This window comes from Tachysurus fulvidraco, chromosome 6, assembly GCF_022655615.1.
Source record: "Tachysurus fulvidraco isolate hzauxx_2018 chromosome 6, HZAU_PFXX_2.0, whole genome shotgun sequence".
Classification (NCBI taxonomy): domain Eukaryota; kingdom Metazoa; phylum Chordata; class Actinopteri; order Siluriformes; family Bagridae; genus Tachysurus; species Tachysurus fulvidraco.
The window spans coordinates 20566932-20594013 of record NC_062523.1 but is presented as its reverse complement, the minus strand read 5'-3'; the positions used below and the strand labels follow the sequence as shown (position 1 = coordinate 20594013).

Here is a 27082-nt window from a genome sequence, read left to right as displayed (position 1 = left end):
TTTTGATTCTTATCGTGTTCACTGAAAAATAACATGAAAAAATCATAAGTTCAGACAACAATCTGATGGATTTAGTGCAACATGGATCAACAGGTTATACACAAACGTATGGAATCCGTGTCAGACTGAGATCATGCTTTCAATGGAAATGTTTGTATTTAATCAGAAACCAATACAGAATAGAAGCATTTTAAGTAATGGCCTCAAATCTGAAAGCCACTTACAGAAAGTGTGTTTCCTTCTCTCTGTTTAGGTTTATTTATTCAACAGATGTGTGTATATGGAATCTGCTCTAACCGACTGTACCATCCTGTACATGAAATAGTCTGTGTAAATCTAACTAGCAAAATAATTCAGTTGAATTCTTCTTGTTCGTACCAGTATCGGTTACCATTGTGACTTTTTTAGACTCTATAATATCTGCGATACGAGTGTGTAAATTGAGAAAAAGTGTACATTAAGTAACATTTCTGTCAAACCGGTGTAAATGAACATCTGCAGTTCTTGGAATTATTCACCATCACACAATCAGTTGTCCCAAGTGTGGTGAAAAATATTTGTGAGGTGGAAAATTAAAATAAGAAAAAAATAAGTTAATTTACTACAAGTGAATTTTGGACAACAGTTTAAAATAATGAAAAATTAAATTTTCTCCCTAATGATAGATTTGAATGTCCCTACATTAAGAATACATGAAAATACTTTCAGTTTGGTAATTTACAACATATTTGCCTGTGAAGCTCATGTTGCATAAGGGGTCTAGCAAATGCTATTAAAAAAGCCTGTTTTAAATGTAGAGAGATAAGCAGTGGAAATCAGGGGAGATGAAACAGAATATTTAAGCACTGTTTTGTTGAAATACCTGCACAAGTGAAACTGGATTTGTAATATCTTGGAGAACTTTATTATTTAGAAATTATATAGAGTTGCAGTATTAGAGCATGTGACAGGGTTTTCCCAGGCTGCCATGTATTTAATGTATGTCATTTAGCTTACATTTACCGCATATAGCAGGCACCATTATCCAGAGTGACTTACAATTTTATTTCAATTTATACAACTGAGCAATTGAGGGTTAAGGGCCTTGCTCAGGGGCCCAACAATGGCAGCTTGGTAGACCTGGGATTTGAACTCCAGTAGTCCAACACCTTAACCACTAGGCTACCACATTCCCCCTGAGATGTTATATGATAGGGATAAACGACTGAAAACGTGATTAAGTGATGTAATTAAATTGTCCATTGAAATAATTTGATGATTGTGTAATAAGAGCTGTGTTGTAAACGGAGGAAGCCCCGCCCTGGAGTATAAGCAGTGCTGACGTTCATGGGTGCGTCACGTGACTCCTGTGGAATGTTAACAATGCAGTAAGTGTCCAACTTTGTACTGCATTTCTACTTGTGCTGTGAGTAACGAGAAAATGGAGGACAGGCTCGCGAAATATATATAAAGTGTGTTTTGTTCAACCTGACGAGGCAAGCTGTTGCTAAATGAAGTACATCTTGATAAGTGTAGGATTTAAAGTTTCTATTACATGGTAAGTGGCTGTAAGCTTGGTCCTTTTTCCCCCCCAGGGGTCCGGAAAGGAGAATGCTGTGTGAATGTAATTATGTGAAGTGCTGCTTTTATGTCGTTGTGGTTCGGTGAAGTTTCGGTTCAGTTTGAAGCGCGAGACGGTCGTCTGGAATGCCGAGATGGTCTCGCGCAGGGCGGCTGCGTTCCTCGCGCTCCGTCTAGGAAAAGGCTGCAGGAAAAAAGGCCCTGAGACTCAGACACGGTCTCAGATCAGCTCTAAAGAGCTACATCGCTCACAGGGATCAGTGCAGATGTGCAGCCTGAGAATGATCCAGCATTCATTACTTTCCTTTTTAACGCGTTACTCGGTAAATAGAGTTTGGCAGCAGCACAGAAAGTTATGTTTCCTCTATTTATTGTCATTTGTTGTGACATGATTTATTAAATCTGAATTGGGAGTCTTGAAGTAATGGCTGTTTTTGCTATTTTGATTAAACAACAGACAATTTACTACAAATATAATTATTATTATTGTCATTATTATTATCATCATTGATGATGATGATAATAATAATGACAATAATAATAATGATAATAACAATAATAATAATGGCAATAATAATAATGTTATTATTAGTATTAATAATAATAATAATAATAATAATAATAATAATAATTAGTAGTAGTAGTAGTAGTAGTAATATTATATTCATTATTATTATTATTATTATTATCATCATCCTAATCATCATTAGTATTATTATTCTTATTATGATTGTGTATTCACAATATTTATTTATCACAAACAAATACCTGTAAAACAATACCTGTACTAGTATGATGTTCAACAGGTAAATATTCAACATGGACTTACCCTGTAATATGGAATTGGTTTGATTATGAGCTATACAGAAACTTTAAATACTTTGATGCACTTGTAAACTATTCACCTGAAGTGGCAAGTAACAGTCACATGTTGCATGTCATCTCCTCCAGCCCTTCCTCAGGGTTCACCTTGCTGTAAACTTGCTGTAAACATGCAGCTTGCTGATGGAGCTTGTGATTTTAGTTTTATCTCCTACTTCTCCATGTTGTTTGTGTATTAGTGTTGCTCCACTTGGTTTGGTTTTGCTTGTTGTATGAGTTTAGGATAACTACAGGATACTTCCAGAATCTTAAGGAACTTGACATGTGCACATGCTCTAGAGACAATGTATACCAAATAATTTTTTTATAACTGTTCATAAAAAGAAAAATGGGAGTCTCATAGATTCGATGTCATTTATACCAATGTATCAGAGTAATGCAGGGATACCTCAGTCATTTTCTAATTTAATTGTTCACCTTGGCATCCATGGATATTCATATCAATTATATAAAAAGAAAAAAGTAAAATAACATAGTTGTGCTTTAAAAGGTACTGGTTAAAGACACCTGATGAGATTGATAACAAAGGCTTCTTGGAAGCTAGCCATGTTATGAAGAATTTGGGAAAACACTTGTTAATTCTAGATTAAAAAAATAAATGTAATAAAAGTGTATGGACTTTGAAAGACACTTCAAAATAGAAATACATTTCTGTGGTGTACCTTTAGAATTTGCAAACCGGTTAACACTGTTATATCTGAGATTCAGTATACTATACTACATGCAATGTATGCAGTTTTCCTAGAATACCTTTAATAACGTTCCTTGACAGCACTTTGAAATGATAATTGTGGGTTTAACAAGTACATACATGTTGCATAATGATTTAAAGGTCTGGCTACAGCTTAATGCAAGACATCAAACAAATTTGATTTAAAAAAAATCTGATTTGTGTGTTTGGTGTGTAAGTTAAAGCCCCCTGCCTTGGAACCGTGGAAATGAAGATGCTAAGTTACTTGAAAAAAATTGTTAAAAGAAATGTCACAAATTTTACACACACGCTAAACACTGAGTCAAGTTTTATTTATACATACATGTCACGTTACTTTATACTCACTGTATGTATCTTTTAGCCCTTTGGTACCTATACCTATACCGTTTAATATATACACACACATACTCAGCTTTTGCTTAGGGTTTATGGATGGAAAACTTTGTCAGAAATCTTATGGAAATGAATGTAGTGTATTCTTAAAGCTTTTTGTGCATGCAATCCATTCAATGTCGAATTTAATTGTAGTGTTACAAGGAGACTCACTAGTGTTGTAAATGATTCAATACACAGCCATGCTTTCAGTCTGTGATGAACAGCACCAGAATTACAAACACAAATTATTTTGTTCTTACAGTTGTTTACTTTCTTCAGTAATAATTCAATATGTATTGATTTTCGGTTTATTTCTGGGTTTGCGATCTTGTAAAGCACAGTTATTCAAGGGTTTACTTACAAGGGTTTACTTACTTAAATTCTGTAAGCTTCACAGAAATTAAGAGAGTTATTGCATATTGGAGCAAGTAGATCATCAGTATAATATTTGCATCAAAATCCTGTTCGTGCTAAAAGTTTTTGTTAACACAAGAGCAGAAATATTCTTTTCTCAATATGTAGCAATATTATTGATTTTAGGTACTGGAATAATCGGGAGATAACAAAAAAGATTGAAAAAAAAAAGCAATGGCCATGAAGGATGAGCTGTCTCTTTTAAGAATTCTGTCAACTAACTGATTTTGTAGGGTCAGACATGCTCATGGCATGAAGACACACATTGGAATGAAGCCTGTATCTTGAAACTGTCCCACATCTTATTTGTGAAGATGAACATGGTCAGCAGCGTTGTTTTGTACTTCTTTGCTGGTGATTTCCAGATGTGATTAGATGATGAACGATAATAGATTCTCTGTTTCTAACACGGAGCCCTTCTTGCGTCAGTAAGACACGTGCTTCTTCTTCTCATCCTGTCCTCCGCCGCAGGAGTGTATCAGCACTATGCTGGAATGTAGGCAATGTAGTTTGAAATAAACCAGTATCAAGGTGCTAATTTCTGATTGGACTCTGGTATTTCACAAAAAGTAGAGATGCAGAAGTCAAACTGTAGACTAAACTACAGTAGTAAGACTTATCTTTATTATTCATTATTTCACCTCATCCTATTGTCTCCACAGGTGAAGATGCAGATCAGGCTGGAGTGGAAGCAACACACACGCATAATCCCTTTTGTGTTAGGGGAGGTGGGGGATTGTGCCCCCTAAATGGACCATGCGGTCTAGTAAGACCTTGAAGATCTACTAAGTTTACACAAGAGTCCATCTGGGTGGGGGCATTAGCTGCCATTCATAGCTCAGCCTTGGGTGTGGGTGTGTGTGTGTGTGAATGTGTGAATGAGTGAGTGAGAGAGAGAGCGTGAGTGAGTGTGTGTGTGTGTGTGTGTGTGTGTGTGTGTGTGTGTGTGTGTGTGTGTGTGTGTGTGTGTGTGTGTGTGTGTGTGTGTGTGAAGGTCTGAATATTTTTGTTATTTTTTCTCTGCTTCTGCAATTGACTTGGTATGTGTAAGTGAGTAAGCGAGTGAATTTGCCAGTGTGCAGGGGTGGGGGGTGTCTGTGAGTGTGTGCCATTGGCTAGGGTGGGTCTACCCATGCGGCCAAAAACTTTCCCTGCAGCCCCGTATGTGGGCAACACACGCCAACGGCTCCAGGAGATCAAGGAAGGACTGAAACAGCCAGCTAAGCTGGTGAGCCAGGCGCTGCATGGAGGTAGTACACGAGGAGAGGGGAGCAGAGGGGGAGACTGCAAAGGTAAAGACCAGACTGGACGGCAGCAACAACTTCGTCAGCCTCAGAAATTCAACAACTACCAGAATGCCCTGCGAGAGATTCGCAAGTCCCTCATGCCTTTTGCCAATGAGTCTGGTCCAGCATCCAGTTCCTCACACCCAGGCGGAGATGTGAACAGGCAGATGCTACAGGAACTTGTTAAAGCTGGATGTGATCAGGTAAGCTCTCTTTCTCTCTCTCTCTCTCTCTCTCTCTCTCTCTCTCTCTCTCTCTCTCTCTCTCTCTCTCTCTCTCTCTCTGTGTACGTGCCTGCCTGCCTGCCTGTGTTTTATAGTTTGTCTATCAAAATAAAATAAAAAGGTTTTCAAAACAACAAAAGACAATTCTGACAGTTTAACACTCCTTATTGCTATTTCTTCCTATAAGCCAACAGGGATATCACATGTTTATAGATCTTAAAATATGTATACATATTTATAGATTAAAATAACACTTACAAAAAAACAAATAACAGCTTTTAGTATGTGTATAAACTAAAGCCTTTATCTATACCTTTTTGTTTTAAGAAAAGTCAGTGCTTAGTCTTTTTTTTTTTTGGGTTGAATGTTGAATTAAATTTTAATATTGAGAAGCATATTTTTCTTATTTCTCATTTTTATGCTAATTTAGATCTGTTATCTGAAGTACACATTTCATTTAAACAGTTTGGATGGTTTATTCATTTCACATTTCTACATTTATTGTGTTGATCACTATGTGACATAAAAAAAAAATTCACGAAAATAAATAAAAATCTGGTCAGTAATGTAGAGGAATAGAGTCTATATTAAAACTGTATAATGACTTTACAGCACAGACGTTCCCCATGACTTACTCTGGGTTTATTCTAAATGAGCTGTTTTTCTGTATTGTAAAGGTGTAGTAACATAATCTCTGTACAGTAGTAATTCTCAGAAATTCTCAGGAAAACCAATGTCCAAAGGTTGTCAGTAAAGATTGCTCATCTGAATCAGGACAGTGACACATAAACAGTACAACACCGACCCGCAGCAAGCAAATTAAGTCATTGACCATTTCCTTGACTTCTCATCATCAAACAATTTGTCTGTTAACATCTTATTCATTCCATAGGTGGAAGATTGTTAACATTTTTGTTAGGTAAGTAATAACATTATTAGAAAGTGTAAATTACTGATAAGATTAGAGGCTAGTTCAGGCAAAGTGCTACCAGGATGGTGTGCCCATTAAAACACAGAAGTAACTCCAAATAATCCAGTTCCTTAACATTTTATTGTCAAGCAATCATGAGACCAGAGTTGTATGGTATCTAAATCAAGCAAAACAACATTTTAGAATTTAAACACATAACAGATCAATCAATCACAAAGATTACAAATATGAAGCAAACAATAATACTAAGCATTACATAACTTAAATATATTTAAAGAAATACAGAAATTAATATCATATAAACGTATAAATTCAACCACTCATCAACTCTGAATCTCCCCATGAGCTGTTGGATGCCAAACTGGACAAAGAGCTGCTAATTAACAATTTAACGCAGTTGTGGAGACAAAGCTCCTTCCACCCTACAACAAGGAATTCTCAACAGAAAGATTGATTGTTAGTTAGAAATACTATTTGAAAAGCACAATCAGAACAAACAGAATTAACTAATGTAATTGTCTTTTGATGAATATATTGCGCGGTGTATCTTTCATATGCCCGTTATCTTTATCTCAGTCTCGGAGTGGACATTAGTAGTAGTGACATGTTAAAAAAAGGCAGACGCATTTCACAACCTGGTATTCCTCGTCTTTGACAGTCTGGTGGAATATGCCGGCTACAGAAAAAAGAGGAGGTCAGGGACCGTGTCTGATAGGAAGAAAAATCAATAACCGCTCCACACCAGAAGCAAAGAAATACATTGATATCTGAGTAATGCTTGAATTACTGTTTACGTATATAAGTGTAGCTGTGCCTTATTGTGGTCCTTTCACTAGACCTGCACTATTTGTTGATGCAAGCATAGTGCCTGTGCCTCTGCACCGAAGTTTATATTCTGCTTTATGCCATATATCACACTATCTGAAACAGACCCTCAGCTACAGGCCTGAGAGCAGCTCTGTGATTGTTAGGCATGTGAGGAATGCTATGCTCAAGCCCATGCACAACACCACTGAGAAATCCACCACCGCACAGTGGAATTATGAGGCCTAGCCTGAGGGAGCCAGAGCTGCCTCTGTCACAGGCTTTAGGACATGGTGAAATGCAGACTGGAACTGAATTTGCTTTTTTCTTGCTATCTGGGAGCTGAAACGTGTTATCGGATGGGTTGTAGTCTGTGTCAAGTTGTCTGGATATACTCATGACTCTTTGAGGTACCAGACACAACCTTGAGCTCATGCAAAAATGTTTCAGTTTTGAAGTCAGATTTAGGTCAAAGCATATGTAATTCTGTCTGCAGCAGGTTTAGAAATAATATTATAAACACTGTATGTGGTAGCCTTGCGGTTAAGGTGTTCGACTAATGATCGGAAAGATCGTGGTTTCAAATCCCTGGGTCACTCATCTGCCACTGCTGGGCCCCTGATCAAGGCCCTTAACCCTCAATTGCTCAGCTGTCTTGGGCTTGAATTGACCCCTCAAACAATTTCTGGTTATCAAAATTCCTAAACGTATCCACATTCCGACAGAATGTAGGCTAGCACTGGACTACCACTCATTTGCGATATGTTCACTATCTTATTTAGATCAGCTGTTTACATGGGTTTGTTTCTTACCCCTGGTTTTAGCAGCAGTATAGTTGGTAGAACACCAGTAGGACTGAACCATTGTGAACATGGGGAGGAAGTGTGTCTATTCAATAGCAGCTGGGTGGAACAGTTTTCCCAGTGGGTCTGACGTATTCGCCTGGGACAACACGTATTCCCTGAATGTATCTGTTTCTCTCTATAACAGTCATAACATGTCACGTTTGTAGTCAAGTATACACAATCCTTGTTTTATTAGTATAGTCTTTACTTTAATCAGTGAATGACAGCGTCCTGATTTTACAGACTAGTCCATACATTTAAGTAAGCTTCATTACTTTTAGTGATCCTTGTTATTATATAATGACTAAACCTTTGTTTATGCCTATGCCACTTTTTCTTCACATTCCAAGAATGTAATGGCTGCCCTCGCTGGCCTGGGTCCTCCAGTGGGCTACTTTTGCCTGATTCTTATCAAGGCTGCACAAATTACGCAGCAAAGCAGCAGCTGCTTATATAATCACCTTTAAAAAGGAAATGTTTTGTTGGGGGAAGAGGAGGGGGATGAAGGGAGGGGCTGTAGGACACTTTAAATCCCATCTTTATTTTGAGTGAACAGCATTTTTCTTTTAATGCTTGGAAGCATTCGTTGTATTTAGAAGATTATTGGGGACATTTTGGTTTGCCATCTAGTCAAAGATGCAGCAATATGTGACATATATGTTAATGTTTGCCTTATATATATATTTGCATGCTACAGCTGTTACATGAATGCAAATTTAATGTGAATATTCCCCTTAAACAATAGTGGAAATTCTCATTATTGTATCATATTGTCTTATGGTCAGAAAAAAACTGAGTTAAAATATCAACTGCTACCATCTGCGTTACTGTTATCTGTTTTCTCTGCTATATTTCTAGAAGGAAAATTTAGTCTTTACACAGAATAGTCAGGGATCAACATGAATGGACTGGAAATGTGACCACTCAAGTTATTGATGAAATTTGTATTTACTTTATCAGGAGTATATCAGGCTGAGCTGAGCACAGAAAAAGCAATAAATAAATAAATAAATAAATAAATAAATAAGTAAATACATAAATAAATGAATGAATGAATGAATGAATGAATGAATGAATGAATGAATGAATGATCGCTTTTATATTGTTCTTCCCTTTTACTAAGGGTCAGATTTGCAAATCATTCATCCTCGGCAAGAATGAAACAAAAACTCATGTAATCTGAAGTTCACTTTCATATTGATGTGACTACAGCTTATGGTTATGCGAGCACCAATCACTAGATCGTGGTTGACTCGGGGGGATTCCGGTGTAGTACCTCAGCCTGTTCTGATTTACAAAATGATACCACTGACCATACTGTACAGCGGGTGCTGATAATAACGTAATGCATTTTTGTTGTGGTGAAGAATATAATTGTAATACCAGGGTACCATCAGATATCATTAAAGCTCTGTGCTATAACCACAACGCATATTTATGATAAAGTTCCCAGAATCTGTATCTTTTTTTTTATTGTTTTTTTCTCAGATTGTCCAGTAAATCTATAAATCACAGTGTATTATCTTTAGTCATTATGAGTTTCAGTAGAAGTTTTTATTATTATTATTATTATTATTATTATTATTAATATTCCAAAGATTCAAAGAGGATAAACACAGTAAACAAGAAGTGAACTTTTCTATATAATTCATTCACAAAATGGCTTTAGTTTTTCTTCTCTTTAGGACTGACGATGTCCGTCTTTCTTTGTGTCCCTGTCTAAGGTCCTCCATATGGCATTCATTTACACAGTCTATGAAAGAATGTGATTCAGAATTAGGTCAAAGTGAAAGCTTATAAGAAAAGAAAAAAAACACTTTAGCACTGAGAGCAGTAGTTATGTCACTCCAGTCATGGAAACAGTTTGTTTTTATAAATATTCCCACAAGTTAGAAGTTTGTTCTTCCCGGTCAGGAGTGTTAAGATGAGTGATTAACTGTCTGTTGTTCTGCTGAGATGTGGTGGTGATAAGTAGGACCAGGATGTAAATGGGAATGCAGATATTTTGAGCATAGCCCATAAAGCCGATTGCACACCGATTTTCCTATCACACAGAAATTTTGTGGAACAGTGACAACCGTCTGGTAACCTATGTATTTTCAAGCAACAATGAAATTTGAAATGACTGGCCACAGATCTAGAAGTGTACACACATATTTGTCAAGCAAATGCAGCCAGAATCCACCAATGAGGATGACCAAATGACCAAAACAACATGACAGGACTATTCCACATTTTGCACTGCTACAAGAGATGAAGAGAACAAAAGTCACAATTAGTGCTTAATAATAATAATAATAATAAAAAAACTCTCTCCGAAAATATTTATTATTCTCTTTATAATTCCATTTGTGCTTGGTTGTACTTTGTGCACCGTTACACCTGACAAGATAAGAAATCAACAATACAACAAATGTGTTTATTGTGGGAATTATCAATTGTTGTGGAAAATGAAACACCTGTATTATTCACTGTGTATAAAAGAATAGTTTGTACAGTAAAATTTAAAGGGTTAATACATAGATAGTAAGTATAGACGTCACTCATAGCTAGAATGTTTCCTTTTTGGTTTTGGAAACATCCTGACCATCTGTCACCATGACAGTGGAGGTCAAGACTGGGTCAAACAAAATGTAACCCCTCTAAAATCCACTGTGGTGTGTGTGTGTGTGTCTGTGTGCATGCATTCATGTGTGTGTGTGTGTGTGTGTGTGTGTGTGTGTGTGTGTGTGTGTGTGTGTGTGTGTGTGTGTGTGTGTGTGTGTGTGTGCACTTCCATGCATCTCTGCATGTGTTTGTACATTCATGTGTGCACACTTTCTTTGAGTAGCAACACTGGAATTTGGCACATAACCCCTGCAGTTCTGAGAGCAATGAACATATCACCTTTTTCCTGTGCGTGTGGGTGTGTGTGTGTGTGTGTATGTGGGTGTGTGTGTGTGTGGGTGTGGGTGTGTGTGGGTGAGTGACCTGCACATGTGCAGACAGACAGACAGCGACACACACACAAAGAAAATGTAAAGGTGTGGTAATGTTCCCACTCAGGGAATTTCTAGAGCTTCTCAAACTGTGTGCTTAATGTAGCAGTGCTTGTACTAAGCGGCCGTTCATTTCTACACCCATTTCATATAATCTTTTTTTCCTCCCAATGCCAGCTATTACATAACCACTGGAACTCTAATACTGTTAAAGATTTTATATTTATTTAGCAACAGAGAAGAAACCCCTTACTTTGTGTGTTATTATTTCTGACCACCAGAGGAGGACAGAGGGTTTACTGTGCCCCATAGAGTGAGGTTTAGAGAGAATGTCTTCTGAATGAGGTCATATGCCATTCAGGGGGATTTCCTCATATAGGTGTGGGTTGCTGTGTACAGTTGTTTTTATCTTACTTAACTTGCAAATTATAACTTGGTACACTTGTCTAGAATGTATTTATCTGGACATAAGATGGTCATACAATACATGCGTTTGTTTATCATCATTTGAATCTAGACTTCAATGCCTCTAACAGAACTGAGTATAATTGCATTGACTGTAGGTTACACTGCAGTGTTGTCTGACATCTTAAAATGTTGTATAAGGAGCAAGCTTTTGTTTATGTGTTGGCACAGGAAGATGCTGGTCTATGAACTGCACTCTGTGTGTGTGTGTGTGTTTGTGTGTGTGTGTGTGTGTGTGTGTGTGTGTGTGTGTGTGTGTGTGTGTGTGTGTGTGTGTGTGTGTGTGTGTGTGTGCATAAGAAACAGAGAGGGAGATACCTTTTTTTTCAAAGTGTGTGGGAAATATGGGAAATGTATGAATACCCATAATTAAATAGACTCCCATACACATTCCTGGTGTTTGTGGATGTCCTATGTAAAAATGTAAATGAAAGCAAGCAATCAAACATCTTACTCATTTTATGTGTTATTTTATAATGTATATGCATTATTTGTGCTTTTTGTCCACTCTATAAAAGGAAATGGCAATACGTGCATTGAAGCAAACGGGGAGCCGTAACATCGAGGCAGCATTAGAGTACATCAGTAAGATGGGCTACCTAGACCCTCGCACTGAGCAGATTGTGCGTGTCATCAAACAGACTTCTCCAGGTTGGTGACAATAGCTTTTTTTTCTCACTAAAATGAAACAGGGCCTTGAAAATATCTTGTATGTTCTATCTATACATTTACTGTGAACTAAATTAAACATTCTACCTTCTGAAGGCAAAGGTGGCATTGCAAATTCAGTAGATCACAGACCATCGATGGAGACTTCCAGTGAAGGTGCTATGCCCACTTATCATCAAATGGGACCACCGCTATATGAGGGAGCTGGCTATGGGTCGGAGGGAGAGATGGAACGTCCATATATGGGTGGACCACCCTTCATGAACTATATGATGCCACCTACAAACTCAGCACAGGGCCCGTCGATGGGGAATCCCATGGCTCGGCCTACCAGCATGGGTGCCTATCCTCCAGCCATGACTTCACAGAATGCCCAAGGAACTTCAATGTACCCATCTGGTCCTGCTCAGCAGAAAGGATACACAGGGGGCATGGATCAGACTATGATGGGTTACAGTGTGTCAGGTCCACCCATGCAACTCCAGTCCCAAGCACCAGGGGGCCCTGGTCCTCTTTATGACTACAGACCACATATAATGGAGACCTCTGGCTATAGCGTTAAACGGAGTGCTTCTTTTCAGAACAAGATGCCGCCTCTGGCGCCGGATAACTATGTCAATATGCAAAGCAAAGGGGCCATAGGTCAAAATGGTGGTGGATACGCTCCCAACCTTTACCTGCCTCCTCACTCACACCCCCGTCAGGCAAGCCCAACTTCACACCAAGTCCATATGATGTCACGCTCTCCAGGAGGAGCAGCTGCCGCAGCTGCTATGGGTCCTGAATTCTCAGATATTCCCCAAGTTCTTCTTACCCCTTCTAGGGCCAGCCTCAACCTTGACCTATATGACCACCACTGGGCTGGTGCTCAAGGCCCAGAGGCAGCACCTCCAGCCAGGCAGCCACAGGGGCCCTTCAGAGGGGAAGTACGTGTCCCCAGCAGAACAAATTCTTTTAACAACCACCAAAAGGTAAATGTAAGACAAGCAATGCCCCCTGCAACTAGTGTACCGAGCAAACAGGATGCTGCAATGGGGCCACCCAACACCATCACTGCAGTGACCTCTCCACCAATCCAGCAGCCTGTGAAGAGCATGAGAGTCATGAGACCAGAGCCAAAGACTGCAGTTGGACCATGCCACCCAGGCTGGTTAGCAGCACAGGCACAAGACACTCCTGAGACACATGGGTATTTGCCAGATGAAAGTTTTACCTTGGAATCCCCCCAGGAGCCCCGATGTCCACCGCCACCCTACCCCAAAACACTTCTCATGTCTGGAACCACAGCTGTACAGGAAACTGCACCCTTGGAAGCTGGAGGCATAGTTGGAGCTCCAGACCACAGTGCCCCAGGTAGGCCTGTCCCAAGTGCCCCAGCAGGAAAGCCAGAAGAACGTGCCACCAAAGACAAAGCAAAGCCTGGAAAAGGAGAGAAGATTGTAAAGGATAAGAAGCAAATTCAGACTTCACCTGTACCAGTGCGGAGGAATGCCCGTGATGAAGAAAAAAGGGAGTCACGAATCAAGAGCTATTCTCCCTTTGCTTTTAAATTTTACATGGAGCAGCATGTAGAAAACGTTATGAAGACCTACCAGCAGAAGCTAAATCGCAGACTGCAGCTGGAGCAAGAGATGTCTAAGGTAAGAGTTTATATACTTGTTTAGCCATAAACCAGTAGTTTAGAACCAAATTTTACACTTCTGTCACAACCTCCGTTTGATCCTACACTCCCCCTCCCCCCCCAGGCTGGTCTGTCAGAAGCAGAGCAGGAACAGATGAGAAAGATGTTGAACCAGAAGGAGTCCAATTATAACCGACTGCGTCGTGCCAAGATGGAAAAATCTATGTTTGTGAAAATAAAAACACTTGGAATTGGGGCCTTCGGAGAGGTGTGTCTGACCCGTAAGGTGGACACAGGAGCCCTGTATGCCATGAAGACTCTCCGAAAGAAAGATGTGCTGAACCGTAACCAGGTGGCTCATGTTAAAGCAGAACGGGACATCCTGTCGGAGGCTGATAATGAATGGGTAGTCCGACTGTACTACTCATTTCAGGATCGGGACAGCCTTTATTTTGTTATGGACTACATTCCTGGGGGAGACATGATGAGTCTGTTAATTCGTATGGGGGTTTTCCCTGAACCATTAGCCAGGTTCTATGTGGCAGAACTGACGCTTGCTATCGAGAGTGTGCATAAGATGGGTTTTATCCACAGAGACATCAAACCAGATAACATCCTCATTGACCTGGATGGACACATCAAGCTTACAGATTTTGGCTTGTGCACAGGGTTTCGCTGGACACATAACTCAAAGTATTATCAGAAAGGTGAGCAGATTTTAGACTTCTGTTATCTGTGATAGATTCCTAGAGACATCTGTAGACAGACTGTTGGACTGTTTACATTAATTATTTCATCTTATTTTTATTCACACATAACTTTCACAGGGAACCATATCCGGCAGGATAGTATGGAACCCAGTGACTTCTGGGACGATGTGTCTAACTGTCACTGTGGTGACCGGTTGATAACACTGGAACAACGGACAAACCGTCAACATCAGCGTTGTCTTGCACACTCACTAGTGGGCACTCCCAACTACATTGCCCCTGAAGTTCTGCTGCGGAAAGGTACAACTATATTCAACGACCACAAAACAATATAAAAGGCATATTTACAAATAGCATCTTGACTGTTGTTAAGAGCATTCAATTAGTATTTTTAATGTAATGTGGTATTTGTGTGCAGGATACACTCAGCTGTGTGACTGGTGGAGTGTGGGAGTGATTTTGTTTGAGATGCTAGTGGGCCAGCCTCCATTCCTTGCGCCAACCCCTACAGAAACACAGCTCAAGGTCAGGCAATGATTGCAGTATGATTTTTAATAAGATATGCCATTTTGTACAATAAGTGTTATAAACTGTGTTATTAATATCAAAGTACAAATATCCTTGCAAACATTAGTTCCTCCAGGATTAGTGCGAAATTATTTTTCAAAATTACCACAGAATTTCTGCAGATTTGGTCCAAGGCGTGTCAGGTGATGTCATAACACGTTCAGCCAAAGCCATCTTTGAATCACGTGCATCAAACATGCGTACAGGCGTCATAGAAAATAATAACATACTGTATGTGTCTTCACAGGTAGCAGATGTGTTTGCAATTTCGTCAATTTAAATTGTCATTTTTCACAAAAAAAACCTACAGCAAAATATACAGTATATAAACATATTTTTGCCGCAACAATCACTAAAAAAAAACTTGGAGGAATTGACATTCGGTCAATATGTTATTCAATTTAGAGACATTTAACTTTAATGATTAATTATTATTTTTGCCATTTTCAGTTTGTTCAAAAACATTTCTACTCAAACAAAAATAAGAAATGTCCAGAAAATCATTAATAAATTTAATTTTAGCCTCAGGAGAGCTGTAGTGCTACTTAATCGGGTCAGAAGATCCTACACAACAACAGCATATTCGTTTCGACTGGTTGTAAATGTGAATTTGTCAGACGAGGATTGATACCTTTTTCATAAGGTCTTCATTAAGCTCAGACTGTAGTGGTTTACTTAACACGACATGGTCTCTTACCTTTCTCAGGTGATAAACTGGGAGAACACACTGCAGGTGCCTCCACAGATCAAGCTGAGCCCTGAGGCCATTGACATCATAGGACGTCTCTGTTGTTCAGCAGAGGAGCGTCTGGGAAGAAACGGTGCTGGTGAGATAAAAGCCCACCCTTTCTTTGCTCAGGTTGACTTCTCCAGCAACCTTCGCACTCAGCCTGCTCCGTACCGACCTAAGATTGCTCACCCAATGGACACTTCCAACTTTGATCCAGTGGAAGAAGAAGGGGGCCCAGGGGCATGGAGTGACAGCGGAGACAGCACTCGGGCTTGGGATACTCTCTGCTCGCCAAATAGCAAACACCCTGAACACGCCTTCTACGAGTTCACTTTCCGCAGGTTCTTTGATGATAACGGCTGTCCGTTCCGTTACCCTAAGCCCCTAGAAGAAATGCAAGGCCCCCCCAGCAGTAGTGGAGCTAGCAGCATGGGCCCTGAGGAGGAAGAGAATGAGGAAGAAGTGGAAAGGGGTGAGGAAGAGCAAGGAGAGGGGTGTGAGCCTGTATATGTGTGAGGCATGGGTAATGAATTCACATGCTGCTTTCGCTTCCCCAGTGTGGCTTTTATTAAATAACACACAATAGACAATCCTGTGTGTTTAAGGTTGGCTTGAAGGGAATTAAGGAGGGATGGACATAAAAAGAGAGAAATAACGGCATAAGAAATGCATATTATTACTCTGATATTATAGTACAGAATCTTTTACTTGTCCATGCATACGTATGTCTAATGGAAACTGCAATCTGGGACCAATAAGTGTGGACTGAGATTCAGTGTGATGCAGGATGCTGTTCCTCTGTCAGCGAAGATGACCCAGCAATTCTTAATTCCAGATGAGTAACTGTGTTCATGGTCACTGGACTCAACTCAACAAGGCTAAATCAGCAATGATGGTGTTATTTGGTAATTATGAACTGTTTCATTTGACCACACAACTTAATCAAAATCCTTCTACCCTAATGATACATGGGCCCAAATACACTCAGATGTGTTGTTACTTCTGCAAGTATCTGTAGAGATACTCGTAAGAGTCTACCATGACTTGTAGAGCAGCGACTCCTTATAAACGTTGAATGGTTTATACAAAAAAAATTGACGTTCGTTTGGTGACTGTTAGTCCCAGGAGTTCATGTATGTATGTGAAGATAAGATATGGCTCAGGTCGTTTTCCTCTCTGTTAAGGAAACTTCTGTATCATTTACAGAACATTTTGGTTTGAGAGTGATTTCAGAATGCTTCCAATCGATTACCAAAACACAGCACAACATTCAAGCTGATATCTATATATAATTTTTACAGACATTTGTATCTGCTACATGTATTGTTACACATATGTGTTTCATATTCTGAGTTTATCTGCTCCTCACAACTTTCACAGTCATGACATTATTGTACTAGCTGGTCCTCAATCACAGTTTGTGTTGTCTCAGTTCTTTAGGAGTAATAATTATTTCATTTTCTAGCATTACTTTTGCAATTTGTTCCACACTGCTTCAATATTAGCACCTAGGAATATTCTCAATATCAATGCAAGTGTTTTTCATCAGTTATTTACTTATCACTATTTCAGCTTTTTTTTTTTAGCTCAATAAGGAGTCTTAACAGTCAGGGGACTTATTTTTGTCATCATCTTTATGTAAATTCCCTGGAAACATCTATACCCCCAAAAATGTTTAAATTTGGCAATTATTATAATTATCGAACACACGCATACACTGTACAGTGTTAAACACGAAGCCTCTGACTAAAATATAAACAATATCTTATAACGCAGTAGTGAAAAGTGTTAGAAGAACTATTAAACTAGAAAAAAATGTCAAAAGAAAATAATTGTATGGGATAACTATGTGCAATAATGAATATATTATATAATGTTCTAATCACACAAACAGCTTTTAATTCAATACTGAAATACACTATGTAAAGGTAAAGAAATTAGTTTTATTATTTTTTCCTATATAGATACCTGACCCAGTGCTGCTCTTTGTTATTGGTGTTACATTATCATCATACTTTCATTTATGCCTTTATTTTATTTTATTTTTTTGTAAAAAGCATGCTGTTGCTTGACATAAGATGTGATGAACTGTGTGCCTTCTAATGAATGTGTGGGTGTGTCGACCACATGCTGATCAGTATTTAAGAAGGAGATGGAAACATGCTTTTCCCCTTCACTCAGGCTGGTCCTAAATGTTTGGGAAAAGGGTGTTTAGAAGAGCTTGGAGATGTAGAAAATAAAGATTGCATTGAAAACTTGTTATTAACGTGTTAAAGACTAATAAGGCAATGTGGATTTGATTGGAATTTATATGCCTGTTTTTTGTTTTTGTTTTTTTAAAGTCGGATGATGTGAAAGTAATTGTATTGAACTGAATTGTTGAGTCCATTTAATTAACATTTTTGAGAACACAATTCTGAAATTAGTAAGTGTACAAACCAACCATTATATTTGTGCTAATTTGACAATCATTAATAAGCTGTTGTTCTAATACCATCACTTGGAACTTTACAACAAAATGTATTGCATGAGTTAGTACTAACATCACACCATTTTATTCTAATGTGACTTACCAATAAATGTGGCAGATGTTCTGCTGATCCGTATTCATCACAATGGAACACTCAGTGAAAATTTCAGGAGACAGGCCTTATAGAATACTTTGAGTGTCGTGTGAGTGTGTTTTGTTTTAGATGGATGTTCTGCATTTCACTTTTGACAATCTTTGGATGAGAATAACTGATATTGGACTTTTGTGTGCCTTTTTTGTATTTCAGTGCTTGAGTCGAGTGGGACTTTTTAACTTCTGTTATCTTTCTTAATGTATTATGTAATACAGCTACTATTAAATATATAAATATATATAAATATATATTTATACAGATATACATATTTTTTGTATCTTTATTATTTTTCATTTTTTTCTGAGCTAACTTCTGAACCTTTGTGTCTTCAGTATTACAGACAGTAAATATTTGGATTCATAGCTTTTTACTTACATGTATGAACCAAGAATGTGTTACATATGCTTTCACTGTTCTCACACATGTAAATGTATATTCCTAAATTAAATTTAATAAATGAAACACGTTGTTGCATTATTTCTAAATGTGGGCTTATCAATAAGGGTTCAAATCTATAAAATGGATTATTTTAAAAATGAGGTAGAATTGCCTCCGAAATTATTTCTGGGAAGTAACTGTTTTGTTGTTAAAATGGCTCATGACTAGTCATTTTATTAGTCATGAGCAAGTTTGCATGTTCTCTGTACAGTATATCTGCATGGGTTTCCTCTGAGTTCAAGATTTTTTTCCCACCTCCTGTAAACATGGCTGTAGGTGAACATACATTTCGTGTCTGGCTAGTAAAGGCCTTAAAGATGAAAAACTAATGACATGTCCCCCTTCTTCACCTGACTTAAACCCTATTGAGAACTTTTGGGCCCTTCTTAAGCATGAAATTTACAGTGAAGGTAAACAGTACACCTCTCTGAACAGTGTCTGGGAGGCTGCGGTTGCGGCTGAACAAAAAGTTGATTCTGACCAGATCAAGAAACCGACTTGACTCCATGAATGGGAGGCTTGTGACTGTTATTGAAAAGAAGGGTGGATTTATTGGTCACTGAGGTTTTTATTTTATTTTTTTATTTTCAGAAATGTTTATTTGTAAATTTTGAGTTTGTTTATTATTCTCACTTTAACAGGTGAAAATAATCAAGTGAGATGGGAAAATCTTTGTTTTTCATTTAGTTGCATAGTAATTCTGCACACTAATAGTCTGCCTAATAACGGTGTACATATAGATATTCTCTTAAGAAAGCCAAAACTTTTACTACTTAAATGTTCAGATTTGAGGGTTTGTTAACATTTTGGATTGAACATTTAGGGTAGAATGTAGTTGTACAATAACAAAAGTAATCCTCAAAAATACAACTTGCCTAATAATTGTGCACACAGTGTACAATCATATTGCATCAGTGTAATTCATAAAAATGCGTCATGCAAGATCCAGTTCAAGAGTTTCATTTAATGTTGACAACAAACATCAGAATGAAGTAAAAGTTTGCTTTCGCATGCACATTGATATCAGTTGGACTGCTTTGAGTCTTTCAACCACTGCTGATTTCTTGGAGTTCTATATACAGGGCTGTCAAGTGTCACGCATTGAGAGTGACAGTCACGCATTTGAGTCTTTTCTCACACTCTCCCGCCACACATCGTATTTCTCACGCAGAAAAACATTTTGACTATTTATCATATGTTTAATAAGCCGCAGCGCCCAAAACGTATCTGTCCGCACCGCTGTCTCTATGGCAGGAATCAAGCGCGTCTTAGTTCTTAGTCGAGCCTGACACTTATCAGCCAATCAAAAAAAAAAAAAGAGGCTACACAATAGCCAATCAGAAAATAGCACTATCTGGGTAAGATTTAACGCAACAACCAATGAAAAAAACAACACATTTATTAGCGAGGGTATTTTTGATGGTCGGTTTGAACAAAACCTCAACACGAAACAGCTTGTCTCTGGACGGGACATTGTCCTCAATCATGACCCTAAAAATGGCTGGGCTTGTGCTGAACTGTTTTAAATGGGAGCAACATTACAAATGATAAAGGAGTCCAAACACTTACAATAAACAACACCAGTAAAAATCTCTCTCTCTCTCTCTCTCTCTCTCTCTCTCTCTCTCTCTCTCTCTCTCTTTCACACACACACACACACACACACACACACACACACACACACACACACACACACACACACACAAACACACACATTAATGAATGGAAACAAAACAAATTCTTTGTATTTCGTTAAATTGCTCCCCCATATTTAATTTAATTTATTTATTTGTTTGTTTGTTTGTTTTATTTTTTTGTAGATGTCACGCTTGCCAGTCTTCAAAACTTGAGAGCCCTGACTGTATTTCAACTCAACTTCATAGCAAGCATGTAAAACAATAAACCAGCCATTTAACTTAAATTTGCAATATACATCCTCATTTTAATCAAACAAGTCAGCATTACTCACATTCTATGTGTTTTCTCCTTGCTGATTTCACATAAGTTTATCTGCTTTGCTGCTTTTGCAGCACGCTCTCTCTGCGCGAGCCACACTTAAAGGGGCGGTACTAATTTTTCAAGTAAGTGACGTGACATACGGCTAAGTATGGTGACCCATACCCAGAATTCGTTCTCTGCATTTGACCCATCCAAAGTGCACACACACAGCAGTGAACACACACGCCATTTATGCTGCGGCGCCTGGGGAGCAATTGGGGGGTTCGGTGCCTTGCTCAAGGGCACCTCAGTCCGAGACTCGAACCCACAACCTTAGGATTACGAGTCAGACTCTCTAACCATTAGGCCACGACTTGTCCCGAGTAGTAGTTGTTAATACATTAATTCGGAACACAAAATGGATGGGGTTACACCATCACTCTAGTCAAGCATATAATGAATTTCCAAAATTTGAAGAATTCTCAAATAAATCTTAAAAGAATTGTTCCAGGAAAAATGTAATTAGAACTTTCTATACCCAATTATTATTAGTGGATTGTTCAGAGAAAACTAACAGCATATGTAAGTGACAAACGTGGAAAAACATTTTAGTTCTGTGGGGTCAAACCCGAATTGGTGACATCTAGAAATTCAGAGATATATATCAGATAAAATTATACTACAAACATAAATCAGTGAACCCAGTTCTAAGGAAGCTCTCCTTTCCAATAAATATATCTGTTTTGTTATTTGTTTGGTACAGTTTTGCTTTCACTTAGTAATTTTGAGTTAAAGACATAAAGGAAAGAAAACAGGTTCAGTGTCATTGTGAGAGGGTGTATCGGTGGTTAGACAGGAAGAAAATAGCTTTATACGTGCCTGGAATAAAAGAAAACATATCTAAAACATTTAGAGACACAGGACGACAGGAGCCAAATGAAACAGTACACCATGAAGATCATTTTGTGGAAAGTCGTGTGTGTTGTATGCATTCTATTCCTTAATGCTACAGGTAGGTGTAAAAGGAAGTACATATTATATTTAAACAAGATAAAACAGATTAATAAGTCTTTTTTTCTCAAAGTATATACATTACAATTTATACAATTTATAACGAGGAATCATCTAATTAAATTTGTATTTACATTTGCATACTTAATAAAACTAAACAAATCCAGTACTTCACTGTGAATTGAATTAAAAATGTGATTCATCATATTCGATATAATAATAGCATTCATTTATTCCATGACAAAAACTTTAGGATGTGTTACAAATGACTAACTAAAAAATATCTTTGAAACAATTGCTATTTTTTATTTAGCATAGACGTTGCGCACATAATCTTTACACAAACACTCTATACACTACATGGGCATACATATGTGATCCTCTAACTATCACACCCATCCTAGAAGCACACAACTGTATAAGGTTTTATCGAAGTTCTGTGTCCCTCTCTCTTTTTTTAGGTTCACTGTCTCAGCTCAGTGGTAAGCTCTTAATCAAACAACACACACACACACACACACACACACACACACACACACACACACACACACACACACACACACACACACACACACACACACACACACACACACACACTTGTCTTTTTTAATAATAGTTGCTCTTAAAGTTAGAATGAGTATGTTTGTTTCTGTGATCTCTTTCTTTTCTCCCAGTTTGTGGTCAGGCTCCTCTGAACAACAAGATTGTTGGTGGTCAAGATGCTGCTCTTGGTTCCTGGCCTTGGCAGGTTCTTGTTCAGTCAGAATTCATGCTCTGTGGTGGCAGTCTGATTAATCAGAACTGGGTCTTAACAGCTGCTCACTGTTTGGAAAAGGACGGAATACCGTGAGAAATTTTTCTTGAGAAAAAAGTCAAAAGTATCTATGCAATAATAATATAATTATTTGTATGATCAATTTGTGCAACTTATAAGGTGTTCAACAGTTTACTGTAAACAAGATAAAGCTACTTATAAATGTAAAATTTATAAACATACATCAATAAATATATTTTGTAAATATAGAATATAAGGGGAAATATAGGATGGATAGTGACAAATTACTCAATATCACTTTCTTTAATTTTCAGTTTTACTGCACCTCAAATCACAGTCTCAAGACGACTTGAAAATGGGACTGTAATGAAGACAATAAGTGCTGTTAAATTGATCATCCGTGAAGGCTATAACTATACCACTCTGGTCAATGACATTGCATTAATCCAGCTCTCCTCTTCAGTGCAGTTTAATGATTATTTCCGTCCGGTGTGTCTTGCTGCAACTAACAGTTCTTTTCCAAGTGGTATTAATGTCTGGGTCACAGGATGGGGTAGAATCAGTAATAATAGTAAGTTCTTCACATAATTTATTTCAATTATTTGGAAAAATATACAGTATAAGCAGTAAATCCGTAAGAAGTCTATCATTCCTTGCCTTGAGATATTGCTGAAAAACAAACCACATATCAAACCAATAGGCCAAATTTGCCATCTGATATGATGTTGGATTCAAATGTTCTAAACAAATACTACTAATGTAACATCATAGATAACAATATTAAAAGAAAATATTAAAATATACACTGAAAGAGTAAGAGTAAGGTGGCTGAAAAATATTCTATTGGCTGGCAAAGACGGCTTACAGTATGATTAGCTTTGTCTGTGTTTTCATTGTTGGTAGCAGGTCAGATCAGTGAGGATTTTTCAGCACCTTTCATTATGATGAACATGTGGGTAAAAATTCATAATGGGTCTCCACAGATTTGCAGTTCGCTCAAAAGCTGCAGGAGGTGAAGTTGCAGATTGTCAATAACAGTGACTGTGCACAAAAATATTCACCATTTATTATCACAGACAGTATGATGTGTGCTATCTCTCCTGTGGGTGGACAGGACATATGCAAGGTAGGAAATCTATTAATTGTGGTGAAGGAGCATATATATATATATATATATATATATATATATATATATATATATATATATATATATATATATATATATATAAATAACAGCTTTTTGTCCCTGCAGGGTGATTCTGGAGGTCCACTGATGGTGAATTTTAATGGAAGCTGGATTCAGGTTGGGATTGTGAGCTTTACCACTGTAAATGAATGTGCTGTTCCATCTGAGTGTCTCAGTACGAAGACTGGATTAATAACAACACAGGCAACAATCAACCAGAATTTGTTGCATTCTCATTTGGCAGTTACATCTCTCTCAACCTCTTCTGTCTTTTCCTTTCTTTCATCATCATCCCCTTCCTTCTCTCTTCCTTATCCATCTACCAGTGATGTTAGCCAAATTAAAGACACAAGCACCAAGCTCAGAAAGTAATCTAACATAACACAGACTTTACTCAAGCTTCACTTAAATTTTGAACTTTATTTTCCACAAAGCTACATTTTAAGGTACAGTTATTTTCATGTGAAACCAAGCTTATGTCTGAAAACTAAAGTCTACATAAATATTCAAAAGCAATTTAGGCATATTTGTTACAAAGAACGTTTTAATCATGAGAATTTCTCGTTTCAAATTAATTTCTGATTAATTCTTGTTTAATATACAGTCATGGAAAATCTATCAATTCAATGTTTTTATTTATCAGTTTTCAAACATTTAATCACAACCCCTTAAGTGTGAAATTGAGTTTCAGAATTGAGATTGCTCCTCTTTCATTACCAGATGGAATGGTACGAAATCAAATGAATAACATTTAAACAGATACATAAACAGGCTTGGCAGTATTTTTGATGCTTTAAATAATTTGTTGAATTTGTTTATGGCTTTATTCTGCCTAATATATAACAGTGACAGCAGCATGTATCTTCAAAATCTTTTCCACTGGCGTAATCTGCTGGAAGGCTGTGTGACTTTGTGGGTAGAGCAATTTCTGAAATATGCCCCCCCCCCCTTTTATATGATTTAGAATAAGATAGACTCCCTTAAGCATAATTTATCTCACTATAATTCTTCCTCATAAACACCATTCACTTATGACTTGCTTCTTATGGATGTAAATGCAAATTAAATAGCTGTAAATCTGCTTTGTGACAATGTCCATTGATGAAATAGCTGAATAAACACAATGTGATTGAACTTTATTGAGATTCTTCATTTTATATACAGTAAGTCTTAACATGCATGAAACATGTTACAAAGGTATTTAATGTCATTAACACTTAAGTAAAGTATGATGTGACTAATGTGACTAATTGGAATAATGCTATTGGAATAATCATAAATATACGTTTCCCAATGAATGACCCAAGTCGTAATTACGACTAGCAGACATTATTTTGTTAAGTTTAGTTTCTGAGAAAAGAGTGGTGAAAGGAGTACTCAAGTTTCCACATTGTGGAGGAGAGTACAGTTTCAGTCTCTTCTGTCATCATTTATATTCATTCATGTACATTAGCAACCTTTCTCTGAATTCTGTACATTTTTACACCTCTAAAACAGCGTTTTTATCCAAAATCACATAGGTGTCTTGTAGTTTGTGTTTGTGTCAAAAAAATGTTTTGATTTTGTTTTGTTTTTAAACAACTATGATATATATATATATATATATATATATATATATATATATATATATATATATATATATATATATATATATATCTTTATTGTCATTGCATAGTAAAGGTACACAAAAATGAAATGCAGTTTGGCAATTGTGCAAATAGACAAGTGCAGATAAATATGTAGCATATGTACAGCATGTAATATATAGATGTATATGTAAACATATGTACAGTGAATAAATAATCAATTGTCAGTAACAGTGTCTGTGCAACAGCATATGAATATGGTTCTAAAAAAAGACAATATGATCTGTGCTGGCTTTGCTCAGGTAGGAAAAGACTCATGCCAGGTAGGAAACTCACCATGTGACATAATATTTCTGCTCACAGTTCTGTGTTATAGATAAAAGAGCAAATAGATATGTAGCTACCAGCTTGTTGTCCATGCAGGGTGATTCTGGAGGCCAACTGTTGGTCAAGGAGAATGGAGTCTGGGTTCAGGCTGGGATTGTGAGCTTTGGTTATGGCTGTGCTTTACCCAATTTTCCAGGTGTGTAAAGGGTCTCTGTACCAAGACTGTATTAACAGCTGGATCAGCAGCAACAATCTTGGATTTGTTACATCAAATAGCACTTGTGCTTCCACTAATCTCTTCTATTATTAAACATATATGCACATATGACAGGGGTTAATGTATATTACTGCAGGGCTCTCATGTATCATGCATTGAGCATGACAGTCACTCATTTCGGTCTTTTGTCACACTCTCCCACCACACATTGTATTTGTCACGCAGAAAAACCTACTATTTATCATATATTTAATATGCCACAGCACCCAAAATGTATCTGTCTGCACCGCTCTCTCTATGGAACCGGGCAGGAAACAAGCGTGTCTCCCCTGGAGTTAGTCGAGCCTGTCACTTATCAGCCAATCAAATGAAGAGTTTACACAATAGCCAATCAGAAAATAGCACTATTGTATCTGGGTAGGATTTAATGCAACAACCAATGAAAAAAAGCATATCCTGGGATCGTTGACCCACAGAGTAAACCACTGGGGCTACGAGCATCACTTTGAGCACAGAGTAAGTCATGATCTCCTGTTTTAATGTTACAACAAATTCACACAAACAAACATATACAATTTGACACAAACAATGACATTTTGACTGCTGTTAGAAATGTTTCCCAGATAATCAGCATGAGTTTTTCATAAGTGTCTGTAATTTAGCCAACAGTTTTACAGCCTGTTCACTGACAACACCTGCTCAGAACAAGTAGTCTAGGCCAGTGGTCCTCAAACTGGGGGCCCTGAGATGGTGCCAGGGGGCCCCAGTTAACTGACAACACCAGGCTCAGAATAAATAGTCTAGGCCAGTAGTTATCAAACTGGGGGCCCTGAGATGGTGCCAGGGGGCCTCGTTTTATGACATTTTATAAAATAATGAATTTATCATAAATTAAATCTAAGAAAAATAAGGCTACTAACCACCAGCACTACATTGTATAATATAATATGATTTGTTTAATTAAAATAGTATGTTTTGGACTGTTTTATGTCATAAACTTTCTTGGGGGCCTAGACATATTTAAAATATGTCTCTCTTGCTTGTCTACAAAACTTGAGAGCCCTGTATATAGGTTATTATTAGGTGTTCCTAATAAATTGGACTGTGAGTATATATAGAGTGTATAACTTATTCGTTCCTTATTAGAAACGTCTCCATGGGCTACGTGGAAAACTGAACACTACAGTACTAACTATTGTATTAGATA

At 37.6% G+C, this 27082-nt stretch overlaps 1 protein-coding gene and 1 pseudogene across 2 annotated transcripts; both read left to right on the top strand.

Annotated features, from left to right (window-relative positions):
* Window positions 1–1264: 1264 nt before the first annotated feature.
* lats2 (large tumor suppressor kinase 2) lies at window positions 1265–18859 on the top strand. Of its 2 annotated transcripts, none has more exons than XM_027164472.2 (8): window positions 1265–1367; window positions 4606–5432; window positions 11995–12127; window positions 12242–13785; window positions 13891–14473; window positions 14594–14776; window positions 14895–15001; window positions 15750–18859. In XM_027164472.2, the coding sequence occupies exons 2-8, from the start codon at window positions 5076–5078 to the stop codon at window positions 16287–16289; spliced, it is 3447 nt and encodes a 1148-aa protein (XP_027020273.1). In that variant the 5' UTR covers window positions 1265–1367; window positions 4606–5075; the 3' UTR covers window positions 16290–18859. The 2 variants fall into 2 exon arrangements, with proteins under 2 accessions (XP_027020273.1, XP_027020272.1); XM_027164471.2 differs by having other exon boundaries at window positions 1356–1537.
* Window positions 18860–21621: 2762 nt separating this feature from the next.
* Window positions 21622–24852, top strand: LOC113654551 (annotated as a pseudogene).
* Window positions 24853–27082: the final 2230 nt, after the last annotated feature.